General features: G+C 34.4%; 1 protein-coding gene and 1 long non-coding RNA gene across 3 annotated transcripts in view; one reads left to right on the forward strand and one right to left on the reverse strand.

The window, feature by feature from the left end:
- Nucleotides 1–8,955, forward strand: part of LOC106622554 (serine protease easter) — a 51,450-nt gene extending 42,495 nt beyond the window's left edge. Inside the window, exon 4 of one of the 2 annotated variants that reach the window (XM_036373953.2) lies at nucleotides 7,721–8,955. In XM_036373953.2, coding sequence (XP_036229846.1) covers nucleotides 7,721–8,448 — 728 coding nt within the window. In that variant the 3' untranslated portion in view covers nucleotides 8,449–8,955. The remainder of the gene's footprint in view (nucleotides 1–7,720) is intronic. The other variant, XM_014241771.3, reaches the window with a different exon arrangement.
- LOC118683035 (uncharacterized) lies at nucleotides 20–7,765 on the reverse strand. Its single transcript, XR_011395417.1, has 2 exons — nucleotides 7,683–7,765; nucleotides 20–558 (listed from the first exon to the last, which is right to left on the reverse strand). It is a non-coding gene; the product is annotated as an uncharacterized lncRNA (long non-coding RNA).
- Nucleotides 8,956–16,308: the final 7,353 nt, after the last annotated feature.

Raw genomic sequence — 16,308 nt, forward strand, 5'->3', positions numbered from 1 at the left:
AAACAACCAAACACGAACATTTGCATGGATATTTAAAATTGAGTTTTGTATATAGTACTTTATTTGAAGTATAAATAAAGATAACTTCATTAGAATGGAATCCTGTATTCATAAGGTTTTTAATTTCAGCTTTCCGTTCAGCAAATGTCGTCACTTTTATTCTGATTCCAAACTTTCAGCACCGAAATCAGTACCTTTTAGAACAGGTTATATTTTTGCTATTTTTTTTAATCTAAAGGAACAATTTCATCATTTGTAGAAAGTATTCGTATTTTTACCTTTTTTTGATGCTTGGATAAATTGCTCAGATTCTACAGAAAGTTTCTGAAAATTGTTTATTTTCGATCTTCGCGATTGGGTTCATCATCAATAAAGATTATTATTTGAGCGTTTTGAGGCGTTTGCGCGAAAACATCCGTCGTAAACAGCCGGAATTGTGGGCCAAAAATTTCCGGAGACTTTCTGGTCTTAATGTAAGATTGCGCTCAAGATCTGGGCTTTATGTAGCATGCCCTTTTTTCACAAGATTTCACCAGCGGATTAAAAAAGAGATATAGTCTGAGAAAAAAAGAAAAATCCACTTATCGTTATCATATGGATAGAAAATGCATCCAACATTCAACAAAGTAGTCATGATAAATGTGTTGGCAAACTTGCGATGAAGTTCGAAATTCATTGTTCGGCGAAACTGTATATAGATTACAATTAAACACAATCAACTCACAACTCAAATAGGTTATTTGTGATATAAACTCAAAGAGGCTAAATTATATATATTGGGTATATAAAGACAACATCAGCCAGAGGATCAGAAATCATTATATTTGGGATATGAATCTTAGCACAAGGTTCAATTCATTTATTTGCAGCACTTAGTTCCAATATTTTTAAGATAACTTATCCACTTAATTTCATTAAAATATCACACATATGGGAGCTAGGGGAAGCATTCACCCGATTAGATCCTTGTGTTTAAAAGGCCACACTGTTATTAGAAAGAGAAGCTCTATGAATTTGATTAAGATGACTCACATTTGACGTTATAGTCAGCTGGATGCTTGAAAATCTTTATATTAGGCATATGACGGCTAAGGGAAATATTGGCTCGATTTGATCGATTTTTGACACAGGCATATAGGCACTGAGGTCCATATTCTGTATCTGAAGGCTCAAGAAGTTACGGTCCGATTACGAATTTCGGAAGCGTGGTCATAGTCCGATATCGACCATTTTCACAATATAACATAAAAACACGGTAATAATGTAATGCACCAAATATGTTTAAAATTGGTGACTTAGTTTCTGATATGTATGTACGATTTCACCTAAAGAAAAGTGGTGTCAGTTTTTAAAAAAAATTTAAACTACAAATGACCCTTCCTATTACGGTTCCCTGTGCCAAAATATAGTTTTTTATTAGTTAGTACTTTACCATATAAGTTTTTGATTACGGAATTTCGTGCGCGGGCAATGGTCCGATTCCGTTCATCTACAACCTTCTTCAAGACCTTGGAAATTATATCTCGAAGACCTGTGTCAAATTTCATTAAGATCGGTTGACTAATTCGCGAGAAATCTTGACGCAATTATGTTATAGAAATACCGTGAAACCCATATAATCAGGGCTGGCCCGAAACAATTTACCGCCCTAGGCAAACGCCAAATTTTCCGTCCCTTCTATTTCCTATTTTGCCTTAACAAAATTTATAACTTTTGAAAATTATCAGGAAAAATCAGACAAAACTGTTTTATTGTTAAGAGTTTGTGCCACTTTTTAGACACTAAATTTCAGTTTAGAACAAGTAAGGAAGTTCGGGTGTAACCAAACATTTCGTACTCTCGCAACTTGCAAGGATCAAAGCCCGAGAAATTACTTCAGGTGTTGGCAAAATGTTATATTAAAGGAAGTATTGATCCGATTCAACCCATTTTTGATAGAAAGACATACAATTATCGAGAGTTTCATTTATTTATTTTATTATATGGAATTAAATTATATATCTTACACATTGACCGATATTTTCGGTAAAAAGTTATCTATAAGCACTGGGGTCCACAAATTCAGTACCTAGGGGCTTGAACTGTTATGGTTCGATTTAGACAATTTTTAATCACAAGGTAGCATACCTTAAACGCATTATTCACGCAAAATTTTACCCCGATACAATCACTGATGCTTAATTCGCATAGTGGAAAGTGAAGGAATCAGATGGAATTTAAAATGGTGTTATATGGGAAATAGACGTGCTTGTGATTCGATTTCGCCCATTTTCACACTATAATATATAAATATAAGAATAATGTTATGTACCAAATTTGGTTTAAATCGCCCATCATATACTTTTGAACACTGTTCCTATAAAGTCTTCTTATACCATCTCAGATATAAAATTTAATGCCTCTGGCGTGTTTAGTGCTTGATTTATCGCGCTTTTAGTAGTTTTTAACAGTACCGTTATATGGGGAGTGGGCGGGGTCGTCACCCTATTTCACCCATTTTCACACTGTCGATAGAGGTTCTAAAAGCATTTGTTCTCAGTGAATTTTGTTATTATAGCTTTAGCGGTTTTGAAGATATGCACATTAAACATATTTGGGCGGACCACGCCCAATTTTTTTAAATTTTAAACTGCAGATGCCCCTTTCTAATGGGATCGTGTACACCAAATAACAATCTTGTATTTTATTGTGGAGCTTAGTTACGGCTATTTATTTGTTTTTGATTAATGGCGTGGCAGTGGTCCGATAATGCCCATCTGCAATACCAACCGTCTTACGGAACCAAGAAACATGTGTATCAAGTTTCATAAAGATATCGCAATTTTTACTCAAGTTACAGCTTGTATAGACGGGCGGACAGACGGACGGACGGGCAGACATTCACCAGGATTTCAACTCGTCCCTTCATCCTGATCATTTATATATATATAACCCTATATCCAACTCGATTAGTTTTAGGTGATACAAACAACCGTTAGGTGAACAAAACTGTTATACTCTGTACAACATGTTGCGAGAGTATAAAAACCGCGCCCTTTAGAAGCTACGTAGGTTGCCTTTTATATTTCCGGATTAGAGAACAACAAAAAAAAATTAATCATCGTAAATCCGTTTGTTTTTCAAAATATTCTCCATTAAGATCTATACACTTTTGCATGCGTTTGAACCAATTTTCGAAGAACTTTTGCTTCTCTGATTGAGGTCCAAAACATGCGTTCTTAAAACACATCAACCGCTTCTTGAGGTATCGAAAAACATTGACCTCTTGGCTTGTTTTTTACGTACAGGAATAAAAAGAAGTCATTCGGTCCCAAGTTAGACCTACGCGGCGAATGATTCATCAAATCAATGTTTTGAGTGCTCAAAAATGAAGTTGTTTTAGTCGATGTGTGGGAGCTCGCATTGTCGTGGTGATCCGTCTTCGGCGGTTGGTTTTCCTGATTTCTTGAAAGACATCAGGCAAGCAAATGGTTGTGTACCACTCAGAATTTACTGTTCTTCGTTGTTCTAGTGGATATGTCCCGTTTTTCCAAAAATACAGGCAACCATTTGCTTAGAAGGGCTTCGTGGGCGAACAACTTTTGTTAGATTCGGCTAATCTTGAAACACTTGTACTTAAGTCGACTTCTATACTTAAGTCGACTTCTATTTACTTTCGGCTTCACTCGCGCAAATCCACGATTCATCACCTGTCACTATGTCATAGACGTGTTTTGAAGCCCCATTATCGTATTTTTTTAACATTTCTCTCGACAAATGGTCACGATCCTTTTGTTGAGCGATTGACAAATTGTGTGGGAGCCAAAATAAACAAATTTTTTTTTCAATAATATGTTCATGCAATATTGAATGTATGCTGGTCCCACTAATCCCTATAGTTGTCTCTATCTCACGATAGGTCCCATGATGATCTCGCAATTTCAGTTTGCGCACAGCATCAATAGTTTCCGGAACAACAACTGATTTTGGACGACCTTCACGAAATTCATTTTGGAATGATCTACGACCTCCATTGCATTCACCATACCATCGATTAATCATCCATCCTTGATGGAGCTTCAAAAGCGAAAATTGAATTAAGTTCATCAATGCTCTATTGATGCGTTAATCCACCTGATCCTAAACCAAATTATAGCGAAAATGATCGCGATTTAATTCCATTTTTTGGCCGAGATGAATATTTTAAGTTACGGTTAACAACAAGCGTTCTGAGTATGTATTATATAACATCAAAAAGGTAAAACTTTAAAATAAATTTAAGTTGGGATGAATACTCTCGCAAAGTCAAATGGTATACTCGTTTGAGATTTCTTTGTGGATTGACTGATATTTTCGGTAGAAGGACAACTATAGGCACTGGGGTCCCCATATTCAGTACCTAGGGGCTTGAACAGTTTTGGTTCGATTTAGACAATTTTTGGCCACAAGGTGCCATACTTTAATCGCATTCTTCACGCAAAGTTTCATCCCGATACAGTCATTGTTGCTTGATATGCATAGTGCAAAGTGAAAGAATCAGATGGAATTTAAAATGGTGTTATATGGGAAGTAGGCGTGGTTGTAATCCGATTTCGCTCATTTTCACACTATAAAATAGAGATATGAAAATAATGTCATGTGCCGAAGCAGATCCCAAGATATGGGTTTTCACCTAAAAGTGGACGGTTCCACGCCCAGTGACTAATATTGAACGCGGTTCTTATAAAGTCATCTCATACCATCCCAGAGATAAAATTTAATGTCTCTGGCGTGTTTAGTGCTTGATTTATCGCGCTTTTAGTAGTTTTTAACAGTACCGTTATATGGGGAGTGGGCGGATTTGTACCCCGATTTCACCCATTTTCGGTTCAGGAGATATACACATTAAACCTATTAGGGGCGGGACCACGCCCACTTAAAAAACAAATTTTAACTGCAGATGCCCCTCCCTAATGTGATCCTGTGTACCAAATAACAGTCTTTTATCTTGTTTTGGAGCTTAGTTATGGCAATTTATTCGCAACCTGTTGCTACAGAGTATAATAGTTTTGTTCACCTAACGGTTGTTTGTATCACCTAAAACTAATCGAGTTAGATATAGGGTTATATATATATAAATGATCAGGATGAAGAGACGAGTTGAAATCCGGGTGACTGTCTGTCCGTCCGTCCGTCCGTGCAAGCTCTAACTTGAGTAAAAATTGAGATATCTTTATGAAACTTGGTAGACATGTTTCTTGGTACCGTGAGACGGTTGGTATTGCAGATGGGCGTAATCGGACCACTGCCACGCCCACAAAACGCCATTAATCAAAAACAAATAGCTTACCATAACTAAGCTCCGCAATAAGATACAAGACTGTTATTTGGTACACAGGATCACATTAGGGAGGGGCATCTGCAGTTAAAACTTTTTTTTAAAAAGTGGGCGTGGTCCCGCCTCTAATAGGTTTAATGTGCATATCTCCTAAACCGCTAATACTATAATAACAAAATTCACTAGAAGCAAATTTTTTTAGCACTTCTATTGACGGTGTGAAAATAGTTGAAATCGGGTGGCAACTCCGCCCACTCCCAATATAACGGTACTGTTAAAAACTACTAAAAGCGCGATAAATCAAGCACTAAACACGCCAGAGACATTAAATTTTATCTCTGAGATGGTATAAATTGGCTTTATAGGAACCGCGTTCAAAATTAGTCAGTGGGCGTGGCTCAGCCCACTTTTAGGTGAAAACCCATATCTTGAGATCTCCTCAACCGATTTCAACCAAATTCGGTGTATAACGTTCTTTTCATGTTTCTATGTCATAGTGCGAAAATGGGCGAAATCGGACTACAACCATGCTTACTTCCCATGTAACACCATTTTCAATTCCATCTGATTCTTTCACTTTCCACTATGCAAATCAGGTAACAATGATTATATCGGGGTAAAACTTTGCGTGAATAATGCGTTTAAAGTAACCTTTTGACCAAAAATTGTCTAAATCGAACCAAAACTGTTCAAGCCGCTAGGTACTGTATATGTGGACCCCAGTGCCTATAGTTGACCTTCTACCGAAAATATCAGTCAATCCACAAAGAAATCCCAAACGAGTATACCATTTGACTTTGCGAGAGTATAAAATGTTCGGTTACATCCGAACTTAGCCCTTCCTTACTTGTTGTATAATAAATTTATCCTCTTTGGTTAAGTTTATGTCACACATGAGTTAATTAAGTTTATTTTAATATAAATATTTCGGACATGAAGCAAAATGTAATAAGAAATCAAACATGAGTGTAATCCATTCACGATTTCGTGAAATAATGAATGATAAGTTCTTACGCAACTTTTTTATACCCTAAACAGGGTAAATAAAGTTTGCCACGATGCTTGTAACACCCAGAATGAAACTTCGGAGACCCTAATAGTACCATATAAATATTGTACATACATATGTAACTAATCAACTTGACGAGCTAATATTGAAACAATACAGCATATGTTATAGCTGCCATATAAACTAATGGATGAAAATCAAGTTTTTTTATGGAAAACTTTTTTATGTGTGAAAATATATTCACGAAAATGGGATTGACCGAAGGCAATGCTAAAAGCTAAGTAGAAATTGTTCAGATCGGACATTTATAGAATGTGGCTGGCATTCAAACTGACCTATTAAAATCAAGATAAATATCTTTATACCCTGTACAGGGTATATTAAGTTTGCCACGAAACTTGTAACACCCATAAGGAAACGTGACCCTAAAAAATATATATAATACATAAAAGATCAGCATGATGAGCTGAGTTGATTAAGCCAAGTCCGTCTGTTTGTCCGTCCGTTTGTATATACGCGAACTAGTCCCTCAGTTTTTAAGCTATCGATCTGAAGTTTTGCACACATCCTTTTCTCCCAAAGATGCTGCTGATTTGTCGGAACGGCCAATATCGGAGCACTATAGCATATAGCTGCCATACAAACTGAGCGATCTTAATCAAGTGCTTGTATGGGAAACTTTTTCATTTGACGAGGTATCTTCACGAAATTTGGCATGAATTATTATTTAAGACAAGAATGGAATTTCCGAAAAAATTGTATAGATCGGATCACTATAGCATATAGTTGCCATACAAACTGAACAATCGGAATCAAGTACTTGTATGGGAAACTTTTTTATTTTACGTGATATCTTCACGATATTTGGCGTGGGTTATTGTCTAAGGCAATAATGCAAAATCATAAAGCTACCAAACAAATTGAACGATCCGAATCAAATTGTGTGAAGGATATTATACTTGTAGCTTCGGTGCAGTCGAAGTTAACGTTTTCTCTTGTTTAATATAAAATTTTTTCAAAACCTGAAAGTATTTCCCGGCTTTGAGAATTATGAAAGTATTAAATATAACTTGCTTACTACTTTTAAATTTCCTTAATATCGTACTTTCATCAGCTTCTAAATAGTAATATTCTATTTGTAGTCACAAGACTTTTCTCGACCACTCTACTACATTTTATTCATTACATAATATGTACCATATATTGAACTATGAAAACACTTAAATAATATCGAGTGCTTTTGTTTGTGTCTGGAATTGAAAATGGATTTTCTTTGATTGCACCTTATACTTTTTTTTTTTAAAACATATGTATTTTCTTTTCAGTGAGTGGGCACACGAAATAGCTATTAACCACTATACCTACTTTTATTCATACCCATTTTCATATATCCTTTCGTTGCTTTCTTTTTGCAGGGAGCGGTGGCGAAGGTCTTCACTGCGGTGCTAGTCTCATTAACGACCGCTACGTTTTAACGGCAGGACATTGTGTTAGCAAGCGTGTACTCCCTGCACATTGGCGCTTAACTGGAGTTCGTTTGGGTGAATGGGACTTAGAGACACAAAACGATTGCAAATTTGATAGCAAGGGCAATAAACTCTGTTCGAGTCCACATATCAATTTAAATATTGAGGAAGAAATATGCCATCCACTATACGATGTTAGAACCCAAACATATGATATAGCCTTACTGCGTCTTCAAGAAAGAGTCAATTTCAATGCTTTCACCAGTCCTATTTGTTTGCCGATAACCACAAACTCTTCGGCAAGTAATTATGAAGGCGTTACTATGGATATTGCTGGTTGGGGTGCAACAGAAACATCCAATAGTAGCCAAAAGAAATTAAAAGCGTTGGTGAGAGGTGAAAATCTGGAAAAGTGCAAAGCAAAATACCGTACTTACACTAGAATCGAGTTAGGCAACAGTCAAATGTGTGCGGGCGGTGAGAAAAGTATTGACACGTGTCGCGGTGACTCTGGAGGACCACTAATGTTTGCTCAATCTGTTAATGGAAGAGAAGCATACTTTTTGGTTGGTGTAGTTTCGTTTGGTCCCTCACCGTGTGGACAAGAGGGCTTCCCCGGTGTTTACACCCGTGTAGATGCTTTCATTAGTTGGATACAAAACACTATTAGAACGTAGAGAGTTTCCTTGCTTTTAACCAGACAGAAAATAACAGTTATTGCTTTATTTTTTATTAAAAAAATTATTATGAAAGAAAGGTCGGATATATATGACGTAAAAATAAAAAAATTTATGTTTTGATTTTTTTTTCACTTACAAAATAAGAATTATTTCATAACTTCTATTTATTTCTCACAGATGAATAGATATGCGGTGAGTTTTTTGTTTTTCCTTAACAAATAATACTAAGCTAAGTTATTATTTGATAGGGCAAAACAAAAACAAACTTACTCTTCAACTCTTATAGCAAAAGAGTTAAATAAAACTCATTCATTATTCTATGAGCAATAAATAAAAGCTATGAAATAACTCTTATTTAGCAAAATATAAAAATATAACGATTATTTTGTCAGGAAAAAATATAAATTGAACAATAATTATTAAACTGGATTTATTCCCCATTTACACATAGCTGTTATGATCTTCCTTTTTAACTCTTCTTAATACATATGTGTCTGAAAAACAAAAAAATATGTGTTTTTTTTTACATCGATATATATTGACAGTAATTTTATTGCTCGTTTAACAGTCAGTACTATCAGAGAATGTAAATGAATAGAGAAGGAGCAAATGTTAAATGAAATCTTTTTGAGTACTAACAGCAGAGAACGTAAATGAATAAAGAAGGAGCAAATGTTAGCAGTACTAAAATGTTAATTACGATGGAGGAACATCGAAAACGCGCAAATTGGAAAATAAAATTTCACCACAACTATCAGGGTACGAAACGAACTACACCACTCTATAAGCAAAATGTATATACATACATATGCACAGATGTTCTTTGATATGCGCATAAACAAAACTTAAAATAATAAAAAGGAAAATAATTGACTTATGAAGAGAAAATATAAGTAATGAGGGAAATAATATGAAAATAGAACTAAAATATCATTTAATAAAAAAGAGTTATAAACATAAAAAAAGAGTATATAAAAATATGTGATAGGATATGAACTTAGGCAAAATATTTTACATTGCCATAAAGAAGTGTGCTATACAAGCAGCACCACAGACGATACTCGAGTAATTCTGTCTAATCTGTAAACTGAAACAGCTATTGTTGTTTACTTGCTTCAATATTCATATGTCTATATGTGAATATTCTTGAAATTGCCTTCCTTCATTCGCATGTCCAAATATATTTGCATATATGAACACATATGTACATATGTATGTACTTAAATATGTCTTTCGCAAAAAATCAAACATTCGCGCAAGTGACAAAAAAACGTAGACGCACCATCATCGGCCAATAATATTCAAGCAAACTCGCGGCTTATTTTCTAAGTATTTTATATTACAACGACAACAATTCATTCATAAGGAACGTGCGTCTGCTTCAAAGCAAAGTGCGTTCGTTCATAACTCTGCGCCGCGCTATTTTTTCTGTGCGCCTGGTAAACCACATTTGGTTTTCATATTTCAATTTGTATCACTGAAAATCCTACCATGTCCCTCGCATTTGTATGTTGCCCACAAGCTGCTTCCTCACAACATTTGCTAAAAATCAGAAATTGAAGAATTTGTCTGATGTTCCCTTCAGAAAGGAGAATTGGCAACATGACCTCTTAGCGAGTTAAAATAATATTTATATATTTGCATATTATGCACTTTATATGGCATTAAAGTAAAAAATGTATATAAAATTGCCATTCATAAGAAATCTTTAACTACTTCTGCACACTGCATATAGTACTTATATAGTAGTATAGTACTATATTTCCTGATATATTTCAATTATATCAGGGGGTAAAATATGCTATTAAAGAAATTGAATTATGATATGCTTAGACTCCAATTAATAAAATAAAAAAATTAAATAAAATTTCAGTTTCATGAGTTTTAGGGCTCGAACGGATAGGTTCGTATTCGGATCGTGCTTAACCCCTTCCCGCTTACGACCTCAGCCACCTCAAAAGTGGAAACGCGGCCGCTTAGCCACCGTTTTATTGTTATGCTTTGTTCAATAAGCAATTACTCACGCAACGCCCATACATAAGTTGGAAAAATAGCCTATTAAATGTTTATTTTATTATGAATTCTGGGGTTTTTACCGATAATACAGATTTTTAATTCAGAAGGCTTTTCATAATTATAAATTTGTCATATCATAAAAATTGAAAACATAAATCTAAATAGGTATGCGCAACGATTTTTCATATAGGATTCGCATATTGTGTGGTGTATTTTTCTTTTTCGAAGTTATATTTTTCGATGTTCCCTCATCTGGAACTACAAATTAGTACTCAAAAAGATTTCATTTAACATTTGCTCCTTCTCTATTCATTTACATTCTCTGCCGATGGTGAGAATTGGCTGACCGTGTGAACTGCTGTATTAACTCCTCCCCTCTTAAATATTATATGATTGTCCTCGATCATCAATAGAAAGGTAAATCGGTAAATTTTATATGATTTGGAAAATTGTTATTTGCTACCGGCGGGAAAACTCCTTGACTAATATTTGGCCTTTTTGTGTCTTTTTCGATATAGTTTATTTTAATATTTCTTCTTCGTACCAAGGTTAGTAGTATAATGGTTGTAATTAAAGCTACCGATGTTAGACTGCCAATAGATAACGCAGCTTTCTTGAGGAAATTTATTCGTTTGATGTTAGTTAGGTGTAACTCTTTTAGAGCTCCCAATGATAGTAATTCGATTCTTTCTTTTTCCCGTGGGGCTGGTTGCAAAATTGCGGTAATTGCTTCAATTGATTTTACTTCAATATTGCCAAATATTTGATTGTTAATTTTGATTGTTGTGTTGTAGAATATTACAACATGGGTTCCATTTACTTCTTGAGTTGTCCCATTTGCTTCTATCTTTCCATTGAATTGATTTAGTAGTATTATTACTGTTTTGATTTCTTCAACTGTTGGCACGTGATTCCCGTTTGTAAATATACATGTTGAATTTAGACTATTTACTATTCTACTTAAACATTCATCATTACTTAAATCTATTAAATTTGTTTCTTTACAAATTGCTAGTTCATTAATATTTTCACAATCACTTTTAATTCCGTATATTTTATTTCTTCCTTTTAGAATTTCTTTATAATCGGTTTTAATTATAACATTATTTTCTTTTTTAACCGGTCTTATAATTATTCTTTTAAATGTTTCGTATAATGTTAATGGAATTTTTATCATGTACAAGATAGTCATTTCTTTACTTAATACATTTATTTTTGAAAATTTTAATGCTTCTTCGGCATTTTTAAAAGGCATTTTTTCTTCTTTTAACTTCTTTATGGAAAGTTTAATTTCGTCATTGCTTAAAATTATTGAGTTTACTATATTCTTCTTTGCCCATTAAATGGCATATTTTATATTAATTAATTCCTCTTTTATCAATCTGATTCTATTCTGTGGATTTATCATTATTTCTGTTATAATGTCTTCGTCTTTTTTTATAGTATTTAGCATTTTATTGACAATATTTGTTATATTATTTATGCGTTTTTCGAATAAATTGTTAATAATTATTTGATTATTATTATTTTGGTTTAGATTATTCAAATTATTATTTATGATATTAAGATCATTGTGATCAGGAGATCCGGCTATATATTTTTATGCCGTTCCTAGGATGTCAATTGATCTTCTTCTTTTGCTGTTTTCTATGGGTTTAAGGGTGTTAAGGATTTCGAATGTTTGGGTGGTTTCGTGTTGGAGGATAGGATAAAGGAAATGATCTTTAGGGACTTGTGTCGTTATTTCATCATAAGTTTGTCTTAAGAAATGTTCGTAACGGTCTAGGTCAATGAGGTGTATCAGTCTTAGGGTACCGTCTTGTATTTTTGCATTTCCGTTGTCTATTGTAACAAGTTGAGCCTTACTGTAATCCAAAATTTTTACATCTGCTTGTAAAGATGTAATTGCAGTGGAAATAATTATAAGTTTTAATGAATCCATTTCTCCTAAAAAAGATAGTTCAAGTTTTTATTAGGGATTTATGTATTACACGTCCTGATATTGTTTTCACAGTTGTTCTATTGTTTTCGGATACTATTTCTTTTCTAAATTTTTTTGTTAATTTTGAACCAATTCTTTTATTTATTTTCGCGTATATTATATCACCTGGAGAGTAATCTTTAGGTTCTGTTCTTTTACTGTTGTGATAAGCAAGATCTTGTTCCTGTTTTTTCCTGAGTAATCTAGTAATTTCGTTCCTTTGCTCTTCTAAGTGTTGGGGGTCTGTAAAAATTCTATTTCCAAAGAATGTGGCTAAAGGTTTATTTTTGGTTGTTGAGTGTATTGATGCATTGTATTCTTGCACCGATTTGAATAATAGTTCTTCGAATGTGATTCCTATATTGTTAGCTTTTAAGCATCTCATAATTTCGGAAAGGATGCTATGGAATCTTTCAACTTGTTCGTTGCTGGTGCTACTGTAGGGTGGTGTGGTATAAACATTTATAGACATTTGGTCTTTGAGTAAGGTTGATATTGTGGCAGAATTAAGAGATTTTTCATTATCTACTATAACTTGTTTTGGTATACCGAAAGCGATCATTAATTCTCCTATTGGGTTTTTAATATGTTCTATTGCTTTAGACTGTATAATTTTCACCTGCGCGTATTTGGAAAATTTATCAATGGCCGTGAGTATTAGCCTTTTTTCTGTCGAGTAAATGTCGATATGTACAATTTCTCCTGGAAACTTCGGAATGGGAGTGTTTTGTATCTGTGGTTTTGGAGGATGTCTGTCACAAAGTAAAATTTCCGTAATATTTGTGTTTTATTTTCACGACTATTTCTATGTGCTCTTTGATGTTCCGTAATAATTATTTCTTCCTGTTCTGTGTGTGACACGATATCCTGTAGTAGAGATTGTGTAAATCGAATTTTTATATTTGCAAAGTGAAGTGGGTATATTTCTTGAATTTTCCCCATTAAGCTTTCTGTGGTGTGTGAGACGAGTTGGGCATCCTTTTTATCTCTGGTATTGATATCTTCAACGAGCTCTCAATTTCACGAGCACATAAATATATATGTACACACAAGTCCGTGTATCAGGGTGTACCTAAATATCCCAACATAAGGACATAAAAGTATTGTTAAATTAAAAGTGCGATTCTTAATTAAATTAAGAAAATTTAAATTACACTCACAACAAAATATTTAAAATAAAATACAAATTAAAAAATTTAGTTCGCAAGTAAATATTATATTTATCTAGTCCGAAAAAAACTCGTATATACTGCACTACACCGATTCAAGACATCTCTGAATCGTTATTAGAAATAAAAAAACAAAATATTGACAATTTTTGGACTGGTCTCCAAACGGCTCATGACGCCATAGTAGATTATGACAATTCAGATCTACCACACGATTTTAAATCATCGGCTTACGCACTATACAAAAACTGCTAAGACCAGTACGAAAAAACAAAAGCTATAATTTCTGATCAATTAAAGCTAATAGAAGCGATTGCACCTACTCCACATCCGAGAGTAGAGCTGCCACAAATTCAAAGTCAAGAGGCAAGTTCTGGCATCCATCTCGAGGTGCCCGCATGTGACACAGAAATATTTAATATTATACATAATATTTTATGGAGGTTATGAAGAATGGCCGTCCTTCCGGGACATGTTCACTGCCGTATTCATCAACCATCCAAAATTATCAAAGCACAAAAATTGTATCACCTTCGATACAAAACAAAAGGTCAAGCAGGCGTCATAGTCAAACAGTTCGCACTAAATGACGACAATTTCAATTTGGCTTGGGAAGCTCTAAAAGCAAGATATGAAAATGAAAAAATATTGGTCGATAAACAAGTAACGACACTAATAAACTTGCCTAAAACTCAATAAGAAACAAGTGAAGAATTTATTAGACTACAATCCACTGTTTCTAATTGTTTGTCGGTTTTATCGACTCAAAATATTCCCACAAACAGCTGGGACCCTATACTGGTAAACATATGCACCGCCGCATTACCAGAAAAATCATTACTTTTGTGGGAGCAATCACTCTCATCACGAAAGAAATGCCCCACGTGGCAACAAATGAAAAACTTTCTAACTACCCAGTACGAAATCGCTGAAAGGGTAGATAAAAATCTAATTAAAACAAAAATTGGTCAACACGACCTAAAAAGAAGCTTCAATAGATCCCAAGCTAGTAGCAAAAACAAATTAAACAGAAGCTTTTACAAAACGCAATCGTTCACATCCGAACAGAATAACCTTGCGCCATGCGAACTATGCACAAGAGGGCATAAACTACAATCTTGCGAGATATTTAAAAAATTAAAAATTCACAAAAGAAAAATGTCATAAAATCAAAAAGATTATGTACAAATTGCTTGTCACATACGCATACTCATAAAAATTGTTAAAGCAAATTCAATTGCATCTACTGTCGAAAAAGACATCACACAATGCTTCACTACAGCACATTTCCCAGCTCACCCCAAAGGGGTGCATATATTAGTATAAAAAGAATCACGGGTTTAGTTTCAACTAGAAATCCCAAAAACCACAATACCGAAAATTGCCAAATAGCACCATGTTGCTCAAAGGCACAAAACACTTAAACGCTACACAGCGAAATACAAATTGGGCATTACTACCCACAGCAGTCATCTCCATCGAACATCGAGGAGAACTCTACAAACTTAGAGCCTTAATAGACCAAGGAGCACAACGATCCTTCATAGTGTCTAGGGCACAAAATAGGCTAAAACTGCCATCAAAACAATCGAATTTTGAAATTACGGGAATGGGCGCAGGAGTAGTCCAAAACTCAAACAAAATCTTCCCCCCAAGAGGATAAGCGAATTGTAGCAGAAGCTATAGTCCTACCGCAACTTACTAACATGCTTCCAAGCTATCACATAAATAGCAAGCATTGGCAAAAGGTTTCACACCTAAAGCTAACAGATCCCAACTGCAACGCCCCCGCTCAAATAGATATTATAATAGGCAGCGATCTCATACCACAGATAATACTCGAAGGTATTGAGAAAATTTCAAATACACTATTGGCACAAAATACCATTTTCGGTTGGATCCTAAGTGGACTAGTTACGGAATCAGCTACCGCTATGACAACTCAAGTTGAGGAAATCTCAAATGAATACCTCAATTTACAATTGAAAATATTTTGGGAGTTAGAAGAACTTCCCCCATTTCAATTACAACCCCAGAAGATCATTATTGTGAAGACTTTTACAAAGCCACAACTACTCGATCAAATAATGGTCGGCACGTCGTACGACTACCGCTAAAGTTACAATTTTCTAACTCTCCACGAATTGGCAGAAAAATAAAATAAAATAAAGTCAGAATTTCCTTTGACATTCCCAATATTAAAAACACATACATATATAACCTTTCGACCCCGCAGGATGGCTTTCGCCAATAATGATGCAAAAATCATGAGCCATGTGGTTTTGCCAAATTAGTATCCACGTACGCATATAAGTTATATTTTTATTATCAGTTTTACTGTTCCTTTATTCGGTAGCGACGGTGTTGTCGACTACCACGAACTATTTAAATAATAGTTATTAATTTATTATCACTACTTTTACTATAAGTACAATAGTTTGAATATTTATGTGCGTTGTGATTGGTAGCGACGGTGTTGTCGACTACCCACTAACTATTTAAATAATATTCCGATTATGCGATAGCGACGGTGTTGTCGACCACGGAATTATGTTATTTTAAATAAACACAAGTTGAGTTCCGTTCTTAAACGTTTTTATTAAAACTACATTTCTCTTATTTATAACCTACTATTACTATCGCCACTACTGCCATTGACGCTGCTTTTCTGAGTTTCTGCTGACGCCTAAG

Source organism: Bactrocera oleae, chromosome 3 (assembly GCF_042242935.1).
Source record: "Bactrocera oleae isolate idBacOlea1 chromosome 3, idBacOlea1, whole genome shotgun sequence".
Taxonomy (NCBI): domain Eukaryota; kingdom Metazoa; phylum Arthropoda; class Insecta; order Diptera; family Tephritidae; genus Bactrocera; species Bactrocera oleae.